Below are 16,415 nucleotides of genomic sequence, written 5' to 3' on the forward strand. Positions count from 1 at the left end.
TAACGAGAATTATTTCGATCCAAAGGTTTCTCTTATTTTTGAATAAAGTCTCACGTGACTATTGAAAATTTGAACTCGTTCCCCTTTTTTGTCTTTGGCTCTTCGATCTTGCCTTTGGTAACCACCGCCTACCAGAGACGATGGAGGAAAAATCCATTTTATCAATCCAAGCAGATAAATTGAAAGATTCTCATCTTTCCCCTTCATGATTTTAAAAAGGGGTGAAACAATATATAATGGTGAATCAAAAATGAAAGAATGAGTAAATAATAGGATCATGAAATAGGAGTGTTCATTTTTTTTTTTTTGAAAATGAAAGTAGAATTATTATTAAGAGATATAAGGTAACCTGTGCACAAACAAGCAACAGGATAAGTACAATGACCAAACGACTAAGCAAATAATTAACCCACCACCAACCCGCAAAATGGCATCAGCGTCATCCCAAGCAAGGGCCTCATTAAAACATTACTAGGCAAAACCCAGTGGGAAAAAACCCAGTAAGGAAAAAGAGTACCACAAGCTTGGGATAGCCATTCTGCTACAAAATACAATAACTCTATACTCATAAGAAGTCTAACTCAATAAACAGCTCCATGGTAGCCAGATTCGTGCAAAACATTAAAAGCAACAACAAAACAGCAACAACAGTAGCACAAACAGCAACATCAGCAATTAGCCTCAGCAAAACAGCAAACATCACACATTCAACAGCACCAGCATCAGCCAACAGCAGCCAGCAACAGCAAATAGGAAAACAACAACAGCAAACCAGCAGCAACAAAACAGCAACAGCAATAGAGCAACAACAGAAACAGCACCTGCACAAACTGCTGAAAAATTACCTCGCCTGCATCCAGCACCCCTCCAGATGACCGTTCAGATCCCAGCAGAACCGCGTTAAAATCCCCAACAAGAAAAACCAATCCATTACACTACCTCCTTCTTCGTTATTCCGCCTAGCCCACGTACATTCCAAGTGAGACAAGGCCCCGTCATGTCAATTAAGGTGAGGGTGATTTTCGCGAATTTGAGCTTCCAAACCCCGTATCATCAAAGCTTCCGACCCCCGCGGTTTAAGCCCTAACTGCTTTCCAACCAACCAGGCTCTCTGCGCGCGTGTCGTCACACCATCCTCTCCTGTCACTGGTTCTAAGAAATCATGTGGAACTGCTAAGGGTTTGTTCTTGCTCCCTTTCGGACGCCCCTTCTTGGATGAATTTGTGTTTAGTGAATTATACGGCGTCGGCGTAACTGGTTCTGCGTGCTCAAGAGGCAGCGGAGTTTGTAGCGTCTGAGCTTCAATGTTCACGCCTTCCACAGGAAAGATAGGGCTGGTAGGATGCGTGAACCTGACAATCTGATGAGGAGAGGTATGCACAAAAATTTCACGACATGCGTTAACTTGTTTCTGCGAGCCATAAGTTGTCGAAGCTGGAAAAGAAGTCAAACTCAATAAGTTGTTATGTCTGAGAAAACCATTTGCCAAACACGTCCCAGACACTTGTTGCTGCAGGATATTCTGTGGGTCCCAATAAGTGGAAAAGAGAGGCCAACAATATTTCTGATTCAAATCCTTTGAATTAAATGAGAAACCTGAAACAGCTAAATTGTTATTTGCATTAATATCATGATTTTGAAAATCATTAGAACAGATTTTGTGTGCATTTATCATGATGGTAGCAGCGTTTGATTTTTTCCTCCACTCCTCAATCTCTGGAAACGTGTAACCTGAGTCCAACAGCACCTGAAACTGCTCCTTGATCTCCTCCCTAAAATTAATGGCTTCAGTTATTCCATTCGAATTTGAATTCTTGGCTGCATCATCCACGCACACCGTTTCCGGCCGCTCCTCCTCGTCGGAAACCGCCGCCGGCGAAGAGCCTTGAAACCCCAAGCCGCCGCCGCTCAAAGGATTCTCTCTGGCTTCATCATTCAACGTTAAAAAATCTTCATCCTGAATCACGTGTAACCCTTCCAGATTTTCATCCCTAAAAAGCTCATCATCTTCATCTGATGCAACATCAACAACAGATTCATAATCTTTCTCACTAAAGAGAATTGGAACATGTGTTTCATCTACATCTTCATCTTCCTTATTCTCAGAATCATCATATGACTGAACGTCGTCCTCGGAGTTGTAAATTTTCACCGGCGTAGACGGCATACATTCAACCTTGCCATAGTCATAGGCACCATCATCTTTCTCCACCAAAATTATAAACGCAGTACCCTCTACGTCAACTGCCACGGTAAAACAGTGAAGCAGTGGACGATGCGTTCGGACCAAAATGCGAGCAAAATCAGCCCTATGTCGCATTTCAGTTGCTGTATCCAGACTCACAAAACTCCCCAATCTATTCCCCACAGCGGTAAAAAAAGGCTCTGACCATAATCCCAACGGGACTTGCCATAAACGAATCCAAACCAAGTGTGCTACCCCATAAGTTAGCAGTGTACACGGCCTCAGCTCTGTCAACTTCTGTTCTAGAAAAAATCTGCATTCCGCTAGTGTTGACTCCATCTCTTCCTTATCCTGAAACTCTAACAGTACCTCATTTGCACCAAGCGGGATGAAACGAAAATTATACATTCCAATCTGTGCCAATTCATCCTGAATGATGTCAACTGGCTTTGATTCAAGTGTCATTGCCCGGGCACACCGTTGGTACCAAAAGTTGTCCAAATCTGATGCCGAAAGACTCAAACGACACGCCACTGCATCCTCCTGTGGCTGGACTGAAGCGGATTCCTCTTTCGGTATTGCAATATTGTCACTTGGTTGCTTACTTTGCTGGGATTTACGGCGCCAAACTTTCCTTTGCTCCTTTGGTTGTTGGCGTTCTTGTGCCTCTGTTTTGACATTGTTGAGAGCTTGTTTTGTCTTTGCTTTTTTCACAACAAGATAATTACCCTCGAAGCATGACCCATTGAGAATTCGAATCGCCGTCAATGCCTCTTCCTCCTTTTGAAAGCGAACAAAGCCATACCGAAACCGTCGCTGAAATTTTTTCTTGAATTGAATATAAACATCTCTCACCCTCCCTGCCTTCCCAAAATAGCTTCTCAGTTTCAGTAAGGTGATTCGATCACTCAATCCATCAACATACACCGAAAACAACTCCCGCTGCATCTTAAAGTCATTGCAATCTCGAGAAGAACTCTGTTGTTTCATAGTTGTGTGCCTCTGATCATATAAAATCTCAGGTTGCCTCTGATCATGTAAAATCCCAGGTTGTTTCTGTTGATCGTATCTAGTAGAGACAGCTCCTGGGCGCGAGAATTGACGGGGCGCCACCCGCCTCCGCTGCTGTTGGCGAAAGTTGCCAGCCCATAGCTGTGAAGACTGCGAGGCATGATTAGTCTCCAACCTCCAATGAGGAGGTAGATCATAGTGTTGTCTTGAAACCCGCCAGGAACCTCCATAACCGAAATCCCTCCTCTGCCTCTCCTGCCCAAAACGGTGATAGGATCCTTGGCCATTCCTGGCCGTAGTCTTCCACCACCGTGGCTGGCGCCACCGCTGCTGCCACCCAGAGCCTCTCTCTCTACTTTCTCTCATTCCATATAATCGAACCAAACCAATTAAAACATCTCAAACCGACCCAAAAAACCAAAACTCGAAAAAATCGATAACCAAAAAAACCGATATTTTGGTAATGGATCAGTTTGATTTTCAGTTCCCATGTTCAAAATAGAACCGATCCAAACCAAACCGAAAGCATTTAATTATTTAAATTTTGACATACATAATTACCCATTTAACCATAATTATAATGTTTTATTCCATGTACATCCAAACCTTTACAGTAATGTGTTTAACCTTTTCCAAGTTAGAAGACATATGTCTTCTTTTCATTAAGCGAAAGTGAAACCCTCATTGTTCTGCTTCTTTGCCTCTTACTCAAAACAATACATTTGTAACATTGGTTGATAATCAACTTAGATAAAGTTAATTAGATATTGTCCATGAAATGCAGTAGTGTTACAAATTACAGTCATCACTTAACAATAATCATATCAGTGCGTACAATAATGTGAGAAATATCCCAAAAGAGCAAATGAATTCTAACCAATGCGCAGGTATAGCAAAATTAATTATTTTTGCATTAAGATAAAAAGCATTACCTTGCACATGATTGATAAATTATTTTTCTCTATAGTTGTTTTAAACGAAAGAAAAATTGAAGGTGAAAGTTCCTTAACATGAAATCGAATAACAAATTGAGAAAAAGAAAAATGAAAGGGAGGAAAGAGAGGAGTATGAAAAATATGGAAGAAGGTTGAAAATACTTACCATTGAGTAGAAGAACGAAGAAAAAAAAAACATGATGAGTTTTTTTCATAAGAAATCTCAAAGATGCGAGGAAGAAGTATATATGACGAATAGAAAATGAAGGAAAATGAAAGTCCTTGCCTTGTTGTTGAGGAGATATGCACAAAATAATGCTAAAATTGTGACTAATGCTATAAATTTAACATGCAATTTTATTCCTAAATTAATAATTTTGATTTATTAATGCTTAATTTTTTTCCTAAAATGAAATATTCACTATTGGTCAATGAAAAATTAATCAGAAATTAAACATATCAACAAAATTATTTGTATTAAATGTTCTAAGGATTAATTAATTAAATTATATCAATTTAATTTCGAAAATGTGGAATATTTCATTTTGAAAATTCAATTCTTTAATTTAATGAAAAAGAAAATTTAATTATTTAATTAATCTTGTCTCATCGAATTAAATTTTTTCGTTATTTATTACAAATTATTTCATTGTTCCAATAAATTATCAATTCTTGAGCATCAATGTTTTTAAAATTTGAATTTCAAAAAGATAATTAATTATACTCATTAATTTTAGGAATTAATAAGAGCCATTAATTTCAATTATAAGAAATAAAATTGTTGTATCTAAAATATGAAGTATTTATTCAATTGGAAATTTTTTGAAAAAAAAAAATAGTTATGCTGAAAATTTAAAAAAATCAATATTTATTTTATTTTCAAAAATTCATTTGCTCATCACATTCATTTTACATCTAATCTAGTATTAATTAGATTTTAAACAAAAATTAAAGAAAAACAATTTTATCTTTTAAAAGCATTTTAACCATAATATTTAAGGAAATTCGAATTTAACAAAAAATTAATTTATCTTTTATAATCACTTTAACCATAATATTAAAGAAAAACAAATAAATGAATTTTAGAAAATAAAAATTAAAAGATCCAATATTTATTTTTATTTGAAATAAATACGTATATTTATTATTAGTATGTAGTATATTATTAATTAAAATAAAAAGGATTCCAATTATTTGTATGAATTGTATTTTCAAATTTGTAATATATATTTTTTAATATTTGATAAATCTTAAAAAAAATTAAGGGAAAATAAAATTGAATTTATATCCTTACTTTGATAGTTTTTATATGTATTGAGTTGTAGTACCCTTGTACTTCATTTCAATATATCATGTTGCTTATAAAAAAAATGAGCGAAACAGAGTTAATTATGCTGTAAAATATTTAACATCTTGATTTTAGTTTGTATACAACATCTCAAATTTTTCTGTAATAAATGTTTTTTAGAAAATGGTTTTTAATTTTAAATTTTAAATTTATTTTTTGTTTTGTTTTGAAACATGTCTCCAAAAATATATTCAATAATTCATATTTTTATTGGTTAATTTGAGTTGCATGATAATTAGTTAGTGTATAATTGTATTAATCCTTAGATGTTAAATATTTGTTTTTGACGTTCAATGTTAAATATTTGATAACAACATTGTTATAAAATAATTTCAGAAATTATTTATTTATTGTGTATGTCGTCATAATTGTTATTAAATTTCGCAATTAATGTGATAAAAAATATAATGGAAATGAGATTTTTGTTTTGGAGGGAAAATGAATTACTAAGAAGGAGACATGTGGCATAGGTTTTCTAGAAGAAAACCTTCATTTCATATATATATATATATAGATTAATATTTAGAATGGTGAAAAATCAACCTAATATTTTTACCTTATATAGGGTAAAATTAGGTAGCTCACAATTTTTTTTTGAAATATAAAGGATTATATATTATTATCCACAAAAAAAACCCTTAAGGACAAAACCCTTAAGGAGAGAGTACAACCCCAATAAAAACGAGGCAGCTTGACAGTAAATAAAAAAAGCAATTCAGACCAAGCCAAGGGATACAAGCCAAAAAGAAGACCCTAAGACTATACAAGCATACCCCTATAGGAACAAAATAAATCAAGACATAAAGTGTTCCTCGTATACCTTTTCCAGACCTCGAATAGCATCAATGTCATTCCCCTCAAACTCTAGCCCCAAGACTTTACCAACAAGCCAGGTCTTTTTCGATCGCGTGAAGTAACGCCCTCCATTAGCTTGATCTGAAGCCTCCGACGCCAAGGGTCTAGAGGTGAGAAGATCCTCCTGAACCTCCTCAAGAACCGGAGGCAGAACAATAGGTCTCTGACAAGGGGGAAACTTTTTAGGACGCCCCCGCCGGCGAGGTTGCTGAACTAGAACCTCTGCTGAAGGCCCCTCCTCAAGTGAAGAACTTGCTTCTTCCGCACCCCCAACCACAGGTACCAAACTCGAAGAAAGGTGAGACTCCGGCAGAACCAGCGGGTCTACCTGAAGCGGCGGAGAAGCTTCATCGACAGCTGCACTAAAACCAGAAGCGACCAACTCAGAAGACTCGGCACTCTCCAAAAGCCCACACCTAAACCTTACACCCGCAGAAGGGGAAGTCCTCGGAAAAACCGAATTCCTTAATCCCACCATCAACGACAGAATAGAGGGGGCAGCAAGAAAACTAAAGCGTAGGCGCGGGACATCAGCGCAATGGAGGCATCTGCTCCACCTTCCAGCCGAGGGACCTTGAAAAAAGAAAGAAAGCAACCCTTTTTCCAAGAACCCCTGCCCCACTGAAAGAACAGCAGCAGGGGAACCACCATTCTGCACTACCACCGCATCTATCGCTTCAGCCGCTTCTAACACACCACTATACCATCGAGCCTTCCTAGCAGAATCCATGAGCTGACCATCTTGCATTCCAACGCTCCCTTTAATCTCTCTCACATCACTATCCAAACCTGAACCTGAAATCTCTGGAAAGAGGACCAAATCCGGAACTCTAAAATCCTGAACAGCAAATCTCCTAGTATTTTCAAACATCCTCAACTCATCCTTGGAGAAGGAAGATGAGTTGCTCACCTTTTTAATCCCCAAGACAGTATCACGCTAGGACAGAAGGGTAGAAGTAGTGCCTACCTTCCATTGTTGCCCCAACGCAGAGGACCTCATCCCCTGTTCTGAACTGCTCTGAGAATCAACCCGATTCTTGTCTGAAACAGAATTTTCAACCCTAGGAAACCTGGCCATAGAAGCTGATAGATAAGTTTTGCCTAATTTAAGCCCATCGAGCCCCTCAATCGCCTTCAAAGCCTGCTCACGAACCCCATATCTGACGAAGCCAAAGCGCCAATTTCTTCCAACCTTTCTCTGTCGTTGAACAAAGAGATTGATAACCTTACCATATTTGGAGCAAAGATCACGGAGCTGAAGGTAATCGCTCTTCTCTGCTAACCCATCGATGAACACTGAAAAGCACCTCCTCCTTCTCCCGTGATTTCCGTCTGAGCCACCATCAGCTTCGCCGTCTAGCTCTCCACCGTCCGCCTCTCCCTCCACTTTGCTGTCGCCGCGGGTCGCCGTCGAGCCCCTCCGATTCGCCGCCGCCGTCTTCGCATCACATGGTCCAGAAACCCTAGCAGAGGGGTTCAAACGCATTTGCCAAATCTTGGTATTTATCAAATATAGGTAGCTCACAATATAGGGGTGGGGCAGGAGTTTTAATAAAAGCAAAGTGATGAAATCTAAATCAAAAGTCCTACATCCTATGATCTCTCTTACATCATGTTTTTCTTTTAATTTTACATTAAAAACTAATGACAAAGATTCCCTGCATTTAAGTATAGTGAGTCACGATTCCTTTGTCAGGTCCTTACCTCATAAATTATTAAAGATTTAATCACTTTAGTTTCTCTTTTTTGCAATTTTATATATTACGATTAGAATGAATCTGGTTGGCTTGTACATACTTCAATTGATATACCTTTTCATTATGACAAAGGACATGTTATTTAAGCTTGAGAATATTGTACTCCATCCGTTCCTAATTATAAGTTAAAGTTGTAAAAATCACGTTTACTAAAGTTTTAATATCCGTCATATTCAATGCTCAAGTGTATGTTTCATTTAAGTGTGTTGGGATATCAATTAATTTAATGTAAAAACATATTCATCTTAATACATACAAAGAATTGTCCTTGCCGGAGGTTCGGCGGTGGTGGAGTACTATTTTTCATTCCTACTGAGACATTTTGTGTTAGGCTACTCTTGTGCCTAATCAGCTATTATGACAATCATACCAACTTCCGCAATTGGGTTGGTGCATGAAGAATTGTGCATAATGTGTGACGACCAAACTCACACCCTACCTAAACTATAAAATAAGAATATCTTCAGAAAACAACACTTTTATTGATGAACTTGGAAAAAAGTACAAGACCTTTGGATCAGAATTCATCGAGGTCCAATTGATAGTCTGAGAACGTCTCCAGGAAAGTTAGCCGCGCTAAGCGTCATTAAAAGCAATTCCTTTCCTTAGACAAGACGTCCCAGAGTCTCGCATGGACTCCTCTGAATCTTCCCCGCTTACTTTGACAAACTTAATTACAAAAAACCCACTGCTTTCATACTTATTTTACAGTCTGATAGAGTACAAGTCCAGTCGTACACGTCTTCTTCCATCAGCTGGTCTTTATTCTACCCGAACCCTCTCGTATATTCACAACTATTTACAGCTCTTCCTGCCTTGGTCACTTTTTCATTCTAGTTCTTTCTCCTCGGTCTCCGTCCCTAAGTTGTTCAATTAGAACAACCAACCAAAACAAGAGGGGTGAGAAGCAATCCAACACATTCGAGCAAGAGAAATAGTGTAAAATAAATAAGCAAGTAAATCAAGTGAAAAGTAATAGCATAATCCAATAAATCATTAAAAATATAATTAGAAATAGTTTCGGTCTCTAGACGAGGATGTGGGCCCAACATTCTCCAGGAAATCACCGAGAAGCCGCTCGGCTGGGACGATCATCAGGGGGCCTGCAGTGTGATTAGGTTCCGGATGGGACAAACCTCATCTCCAACCTGTTGGTAGGTCCCACCTAATCACACCCCAAGGACCGCAACCATAAAGGTATCCCTTAGATCTCACAGCGTTACCCAATGGCACAGCCTGGCCTTGACTGTCCAGTTGGGGCCACTGACCTTTCCTTTTCATAGAGTACCTGCAAGCCGTTAGAAATCTCGTGGAAATATTCTGAGAATTGATCAAATAATATTTTCTTTAAAAAAATCGGGATGCCTCGTAAAAAAAAAGTTTAAGAAAAGATTCGGAGGCTCCTATCGAATCAATTCCCAGAAATAAATCCTGTTTACAATAATCATATTTCAATAAACAAATAGGGACCCAAGGGAGGTCCAACACTTATTTATTTACACTACACTCCCTCATGAGTTGAGCATTCTCCCCCCCTTACCTTTCTTCGAAAAATTCTCCAATTAATAATTATCTGCAATAATATCGTAAGGCATTTTAGTCAATTTTTCACCTTAAAGTTATAAAATTCCATGTTATTCTTCATAATTTAATATTTAATTTCGTTTTTATTTTGTAAGAAATCAAATAATTAGGCGGCAAGGCCGACCATCATTATATGTGTGTGGCGGCAGAGCCAGCCTTTATATTCATGCGGCGGCAGAGCCACCTTTATATTTATGCGGCGGCAGAGCCACCTTTATATTCAAGTGACTTAACCAATAAGAAAATAATTAACTATTTTAGCTTAAACTTAAAAATTTCATAACTTTTGTTCTAGACCTCCAAAATTCATTCTGTTTCTTTCTAAATGTTCATTTTAATCCCATGAATCATAATCAACTCTTACTTTACATTGAATCATTAAGAATAGTGAGTTATAAGGCCGGGAAGTTGCATACCTTCTCGTCTCTTGAAACCCTATCAAACCAAGTTAATTTTCCGAGCCGAATATGTATATGGAACCTATGGAAGACAAGGATTCGAACTATGCAAGAAAATCTAAGTTCTGAACAGTTTTTCCGGTGAGCTCGCCGGAGAAGGTGGTGGTTGGCGGCGGAGCTCCGGCGGGAGGGTGGAGTTAAGGGTGGAAACCGGTTGGAAAAGCTTCCTCTCACTCCCAGGAACTCAATGGTATAGGTGGGTAGCTGAGAAGGTCTCTGGTTTGGCCAAAACGATGAGCTCCGTGAAGCTTTTCCGGCGAGGAGCTCGGCAACAATGGCAGAATGAAATCTAGGCCTCCAAACTTCATAATTCTTGCACGAATAGCTTCCTGGTGAAATTCTAAGCAAAATAGACTCTTGGTTCGACAAAATTGATGGAGATTTGAGGGAGAACCGAGAGCTCAAAGTTTCAAAATTGATGGAGATTTGAGGGCTATCTCAGGTGGTTGTTGGGCGGAGAAGAGGTTAGGGAAGGCTTTAGGAGGCTGAGGGGAAGGTTTAGCAAGGATTTGGAGGCTTGGGTTGCTCTGATTTGAGCTGGTTTGAACTTGAACTTCGTGGTGGTATTTATAGACAAAACCAGGGACCTGAATTTGAATTAAAACTATTTCTGATATCACAGTTAGGTCCCTATAGAATAGGTCGGTTATTAACTTTGGTCCTTAAGAGTTAAGTCAGTTTGCAGTTTGGTCCTTCCTGAAATAATTTTTTATTCTCATCCTTATCCTTTGAATTTTCTAGAACTTGATTTCATCCTTATTCTTATCTTGATTTTTTTTTTAGTTATAATATAATAATTGCATTAATAATAATACTAATTAAAATACTCCTATTATTTCTAGTTGAGGGAAAAATTTAGGTCATTACATTTCTCCCCCACTAGAAAGAAAATTTCGTCCTCGAAATTTCATACCTAGTTGAAGAGAAACGGATGACTTCTCTTCATTTGATCCTCCAATTCCCAAGTGGCCTCTTCCTCCATACCCGTTCCCCAAGCTACTTTGACCAATGGAATTTCCTTTCCTCTGAGTTGTTTGATTCGTCGGTCCACTATTTGTACTGGAGGTACACTAAAGGTTAAATTATCCTTCAGCTGAATGGTCTCCGGTTCCAGTACATGAGAAGGGTCAGGTACATATTTCCGTAGTTGAGAGACGTGGAATACGTTATGAAGATTTGATAGTACTGGTGGCAAGGCGATCTGATATGCGACTGGGCCAACCCTTTTTATAATTTGATAAGGCCCAATAAATTTTGGAGTAAGCTTCTTGGCTTTCAATACTCGACCTACTCCTGTGGTTGGGTTTACCTTTAAGAAAACATGGTCTCCTTCTTGGAGTTCCAGAGGTTTCCTTCTTTGATCGTAATAACTCTTTTGTCGATCTTGAGACGCCTTCATCTTTTCTCGTATGTCTCTGACTATCTCTGTCATCTTTTGCACCACTTCCGGTCCCAATATCAGCTTGTCTCCATCATCGAACCAGCATAGTGGTGTTCGACACTTTCTTCCGTATAACGCCTCATATGGTGCCATTCCGATACTGGAATGAAAGCTGTTATTATAAGTGAATTCAATCAAAGGAAGGTATTGATCCCAACTCCCTTTGTATTCTAGTACACAAGCTCGCAGCAAATCCTCGAGAGTCTGAATGGTTCTTTCCGACTGACCATCAGTTTGAGGATGATAAGCGGAGCTTAGTCGTAGTTGAGTTCCCAAAGCTTGATGTAAACTTCCCCAGAATCTTGATAGGAATCTGGGATCTCGATCTGAGACAATAGTTGTTGGGATTCCATGTAATCTTACTACTTCTTTTATATATAACTGGGTTAACTTCTCCAGAGAATGGGTAACTTTGATGGGTAAAAAGTGTGCTGACTTTGTCAATCGATCCACAATTACCCATACAGGTCGTATCCAGAAGAAGTTCTTGGTAATCCGGATACAAAATCCATGGCTATAGCATCCCACTTCCATACCGGAATCTCTAGGGGTTGCCGCATCCCAGCAGGCTTCTGATGCTCAATTTTCGCTTTTTGGCACACCAGGCAAGCCGCTACATATTTTGCCACATCCTTCTTCATTCCTCGCCACCAAAACATTTTCTTTAGATCTGCGTACATCTTATTGGTTCCTGGATGAATGCTCAGATTACTCTTGTGTGCTTCATCCAAGATCAACCTTCTTAAAGTTGCATCTTTGGGTACACAGATTCTGTTGTTGAGTCGCAAAATTCCTGTGGTGTCTTCTCTAATCTCAGCGCCAGCCTCTTTTCGTTTTTGGAGATACTCATCATTTTGTTGTGCCCCCTTTAGTTGCTCCAGAAAATCATTGGAAATTTTTAACATTCCCAGTTTTAAGTTGGTGGGGGTAGTTTCTACTGCTAGATTCAGATTACTGAACTCTTCGATTAGTTCCAGCTCCTTGATCATCATAGCTGAAACATGAAGAGATTTGCGACTCAAAGCATCAGCTACCAAATTAGCTTTCCCAGGATAATATTGCAGGTCAAAATCATAATCCTGCAAGAAATCCATCCACCTTCGTTGTCTCATATTCATCTCCTTCTGGCTAAATAGAAATTTTAGACTCTTATGGTCACTGTATACCACGAACTTGGCTCCATACAAGTAATGTCGCCATAACTTCAGGGCAAACACAATAGCTGCTAATTCCAAGTCATGAGTGGGGTAGTTTTCTTCATGAGGTCGGAGTTGTCGTGAAGCATACGCCACAAGTTTTCCTTGTTGCATTAGCACGCATCCCAGACCCTGCTTAGAAGCGTCACAGTACACTTCAAAGTCTTGTTTAGGATCAGGATAGTTAACACTGGGGCTGTCGTCAACTTGGTCTTTAACTGTTGAAAACTTTCCTCGCATTTCGTAGTCCACATGAAAGGTTCTCCTTTGCGAGTAAGCCGAGTTAAAGGCAAAGCCAGTTTCGAAAACCCTTCGATGAACTTCCGATAATAGCCAGCAAGACCAAGGAAGCTCCTAATTTCTGTAACGGTCTTGGCCTTTCCCACTTTAACACCACTTCAACTTTAGAGGGATCAACAGAGATTCCCTCAGCAGTGACCACATGCCCAAGAAAATTAACTCAATCCAACCAAAATTCACACTTAGATAGCTTGGCATACAGTTGCTTTTCCTTCAATATTTGAAGAACAGCCCTTAGATGCTCCACGTGCTCCTCCTTTGTTTTCGAATATACAAGTATGTCATCGATAAAAACAATGACAAATTTGTCCAAGAACGGGTGGAAGATTCGATTCATGTAGTCCATGAATATGGCCGGAGCATTAGTCACTCCAAAAGGCATGACTAAATACTCATAATGACCATATCGTGTGCGAAAGGCAGTCTTCTGAATATCTTCCGCCTTTACGCGAATTTGATGATATCCTGATCTTAAATCGATCTTCGAGAACACAGAGGCTCCTTGCAACTGATCTAGGAGGTCATCTATCCTAGGGAGAGGATACCGATTCTTTATTGTCACCTTGTTTAGTTGACGGTAATCAACACACATCCTCATACTGCCGTCCTTCTTCTTTACTAACAACACCGGTGCACCCCACGGTGACACACTGGGGCGGATAAATTGCTTTTCTAGCAACTCCTCGATTTGCCTCTTTACTTCAGCTAACTCTAGAGGGGACATCCTATAGGGTGCTATAGATATCGGCCCTGTACCAGGAATCAAGTCAATAGCGAACTCTACTTCCCTCTCTGGAGGTAATCCGGGAATGTCATCAGGGAATACATCCGGAAACTCCTCCACAACAGGTATGCGCTGCGTCGGATGTTCCGCCTCTCCTTCCAGCGAGCACAATAGCATGTAAACTTGTTCGCCTTGCTTTACCGAGGTGTTAACGTTGTTAGCAGAAATGAATCGGCCATCATGTGGGGGATCTGATCCGAAGATTATAATTTTACGATGGCAATCCAGAAGGACATGATTGGACGAAAGCCAATCCATTCCCATGATTATGTCAATTTGGGACAGTGGTAAGCAAACAAGACTTACCACAAAATTTTTGTCCTGAATTACAAGTGGACAGTCTTTACAAAGGAAGGTAGTACTCACAGTATCTCCAGTAGGGGTTGATACTATGAGTTTACGAACTAAGGATTGCGTGGCCAAACGCAATCGTTTCACGAGATCAACAGCAATGAAAGAATGGGTAGCACCAGAATCATACAAAACAACTAAAGGAATGCCATTCATAAAACATGTACCTTGAATCAGATCTTCGGTTGGTTCTAGGTTTGCTCCATTCAGAGTGAAGACACGTCCTCGGGCAGGCGCCTTGTTGTTCTCCTTCTTCCCTTTGTTGTTATTGTTGTTGTTGCGATTGCCAGCTCCTCCACGTTCATTGTTGGAAGACTCTACTTTAGGATTTGGGCAATTTGTACTGACATGCCCTGGCTGTTTGCACCGGTAACATACAGCTTGGGTGTGAGGACATTCATGCCTTCCGGTAATGGTTTCCTCCACAGTTGTAACATCGGGGAGGATTTTGCGGCTGGTATCTCAGGATTTTGTTTTTCTCACTAGAAGAAGAGCTTTGCGATCGGAAGGCTTTTTGGACTGGTTTCTTTTTATCAATTCCTCCTCGAAAGTTCTTCTGAGGGCCGAGGGTTTTAAGGTACTCCTTTCTCTGTTTGTCGTCATTCTCGAATATGCGGCATTTGTCTACCAACGTATAAAAATTTCGAATCTGCTGGTACCCAATGGCAGCTTTGATGTCTGGCCTCAATCCGTTTTCAAACTTAATACATTTGGAGTTTTCATTTGCAGCATCGCGGTACGAGGGATGAAATTGAGCCAGTTCCTCGAATTTAACTGCATATTGCCCAATAGTCATATTTCCCTGTTTCAGCTCCAAAAATTCAACTTCCTTTCGAGCCTTGACGTCTTCAGGGAAGTATTTCTCCAGGAATACTCTTTTAAACTCTATCCAAGTCATCAGGTTAACTTGGATCATCCTTGGTTTAACCTGGGCCCACCAGGTTTCAGCTTCTCCCTCTAGCAGATAACTGGCATAATTCACCTTCTGATTATCGGTGCAGTTCATCGAGTTGAGAATCTTTTCTACTTGGGTCATCCATTTATAAGCTCCGTCAGGATTGTACTCCCCTTTGAAAGTTGGAGGGTCCCGTTTCAAAAATTTATCAAGTCCACGATGTTCTCCTCCTGGAGCAACATGAGCCCCTTGCATGAACTGTGCCTGTGCCCTTAAAACTTCAGTTAGACCATTTAGAGCGGCAGCAAGATCGGCGTTAATGTTTGCAGGTCTACCTCTACCAGCCATTCTTCACCTGCAACAAACCTAAGGTTAAAACCGTCTAAACCTTACTTATTCTTATTCATAACCTAAGCCCTTGACTCTAGACTCTCGGAAGCACGTCAGACCCTAACCCTAGCCTAGTGAAAGGACATGTTATTTAAGCTTGAGAATATTGTACTCCATCCGTCCCTAATTATAAGTTAAAGTTGTAAAAATCACGTTTACTAAAGTTTTAATATCCGTCATATTCAATGCTCAAGTGTATGTTTCATTTAAGTGTGTTTGGATATCAATTAATTTAATGTAAAAACATATTCATCTTAATACATACAAAGAATTGTCCTTGCCGGAGGTTCGGCGGTGGTGGAGTACTATTTTTCATTCCTACTGAGACATTTTGTGTTAGGCTACTCTTGTGCCTAATCAGCTATTATGACAATCATACCAACTTCCGCAATTGGGTTGGTGCATGAAGAATTGTGCATAATGTGTGACGACCAAACTCACACCCTACCTAAACTATAAAATAAGAATATCTTCAGAAAACAACACTTTTATTGATGAACTTGGAAAAAAGTACAAGACCTTTGGGTCAGAATTCATCGAGGTCCAATTGATAGTCTGAGAACGTCTCCAGGAAAGTTAGCCGCGCTAAGCGTCATTAAAAGCAATTCCTTTCCTTAGACAAGACGTCCCAGAGTCTCGCATGGACTCCTCTGAATCTTCCCCGCTTACTTTGACAAACTTAATTACAAAAAACCCACTGCTTTCATACTTATTTTACAGTCTGATAGAGTACAAGTCCAGTCGTACACGTCTTCTTCCATCAGCTGGTCTTTATTCTACCCGAACCCTCTCGTATATTCACAACTATTTACAGCTCTTCCTGCCTTGGTCACTTTTTCATTCTAGTTCTTTCTCCTCGGTCTCCGTCCCTAAGTTGTTCAATTAGAACAACCAACCAAAACAAGAGGGGTGAGAAGCAATCCAA

At 39.5% G+C, this 16,415-nt stretch overlaps 1 protein-coding gene across 1 annotated transcript; it reads right to left on the bottom strand.

The window, feature by feature from the left end:
* Positions 1 to 14,602: 14,602 nt before the first annotated feature.
* LOC130713014 (uncharacterized) lies at positions 14,603 to 15,448 on the bottom strand. The gene has a single exon (XM_057562823.1). The coding sequence runs from the start codon at positions 15,446 to 15,448 to the stop codon at positions 14,603 to 14,605; it is 846 nt and encodes a 281-aa protein (XP_057418806.1).
* Positions 15,449 to 16,415: the final 967 nt, after the last annotated feature.

Source organism: Lotus japonicus, chromosome 4 (assembly GCF_012489685.1).
Source record: "Lotus japonicus ecotype B-129 chromosome 4, LjGifu_v1.2".
In the NCBI taxonomy this organism is placed as follows: Eukaryota; Viridiplantae; Streptophyta; class Magnoliopsida; order Fabales; family Fabaceae; genus Lotus; species Lotus japonicus.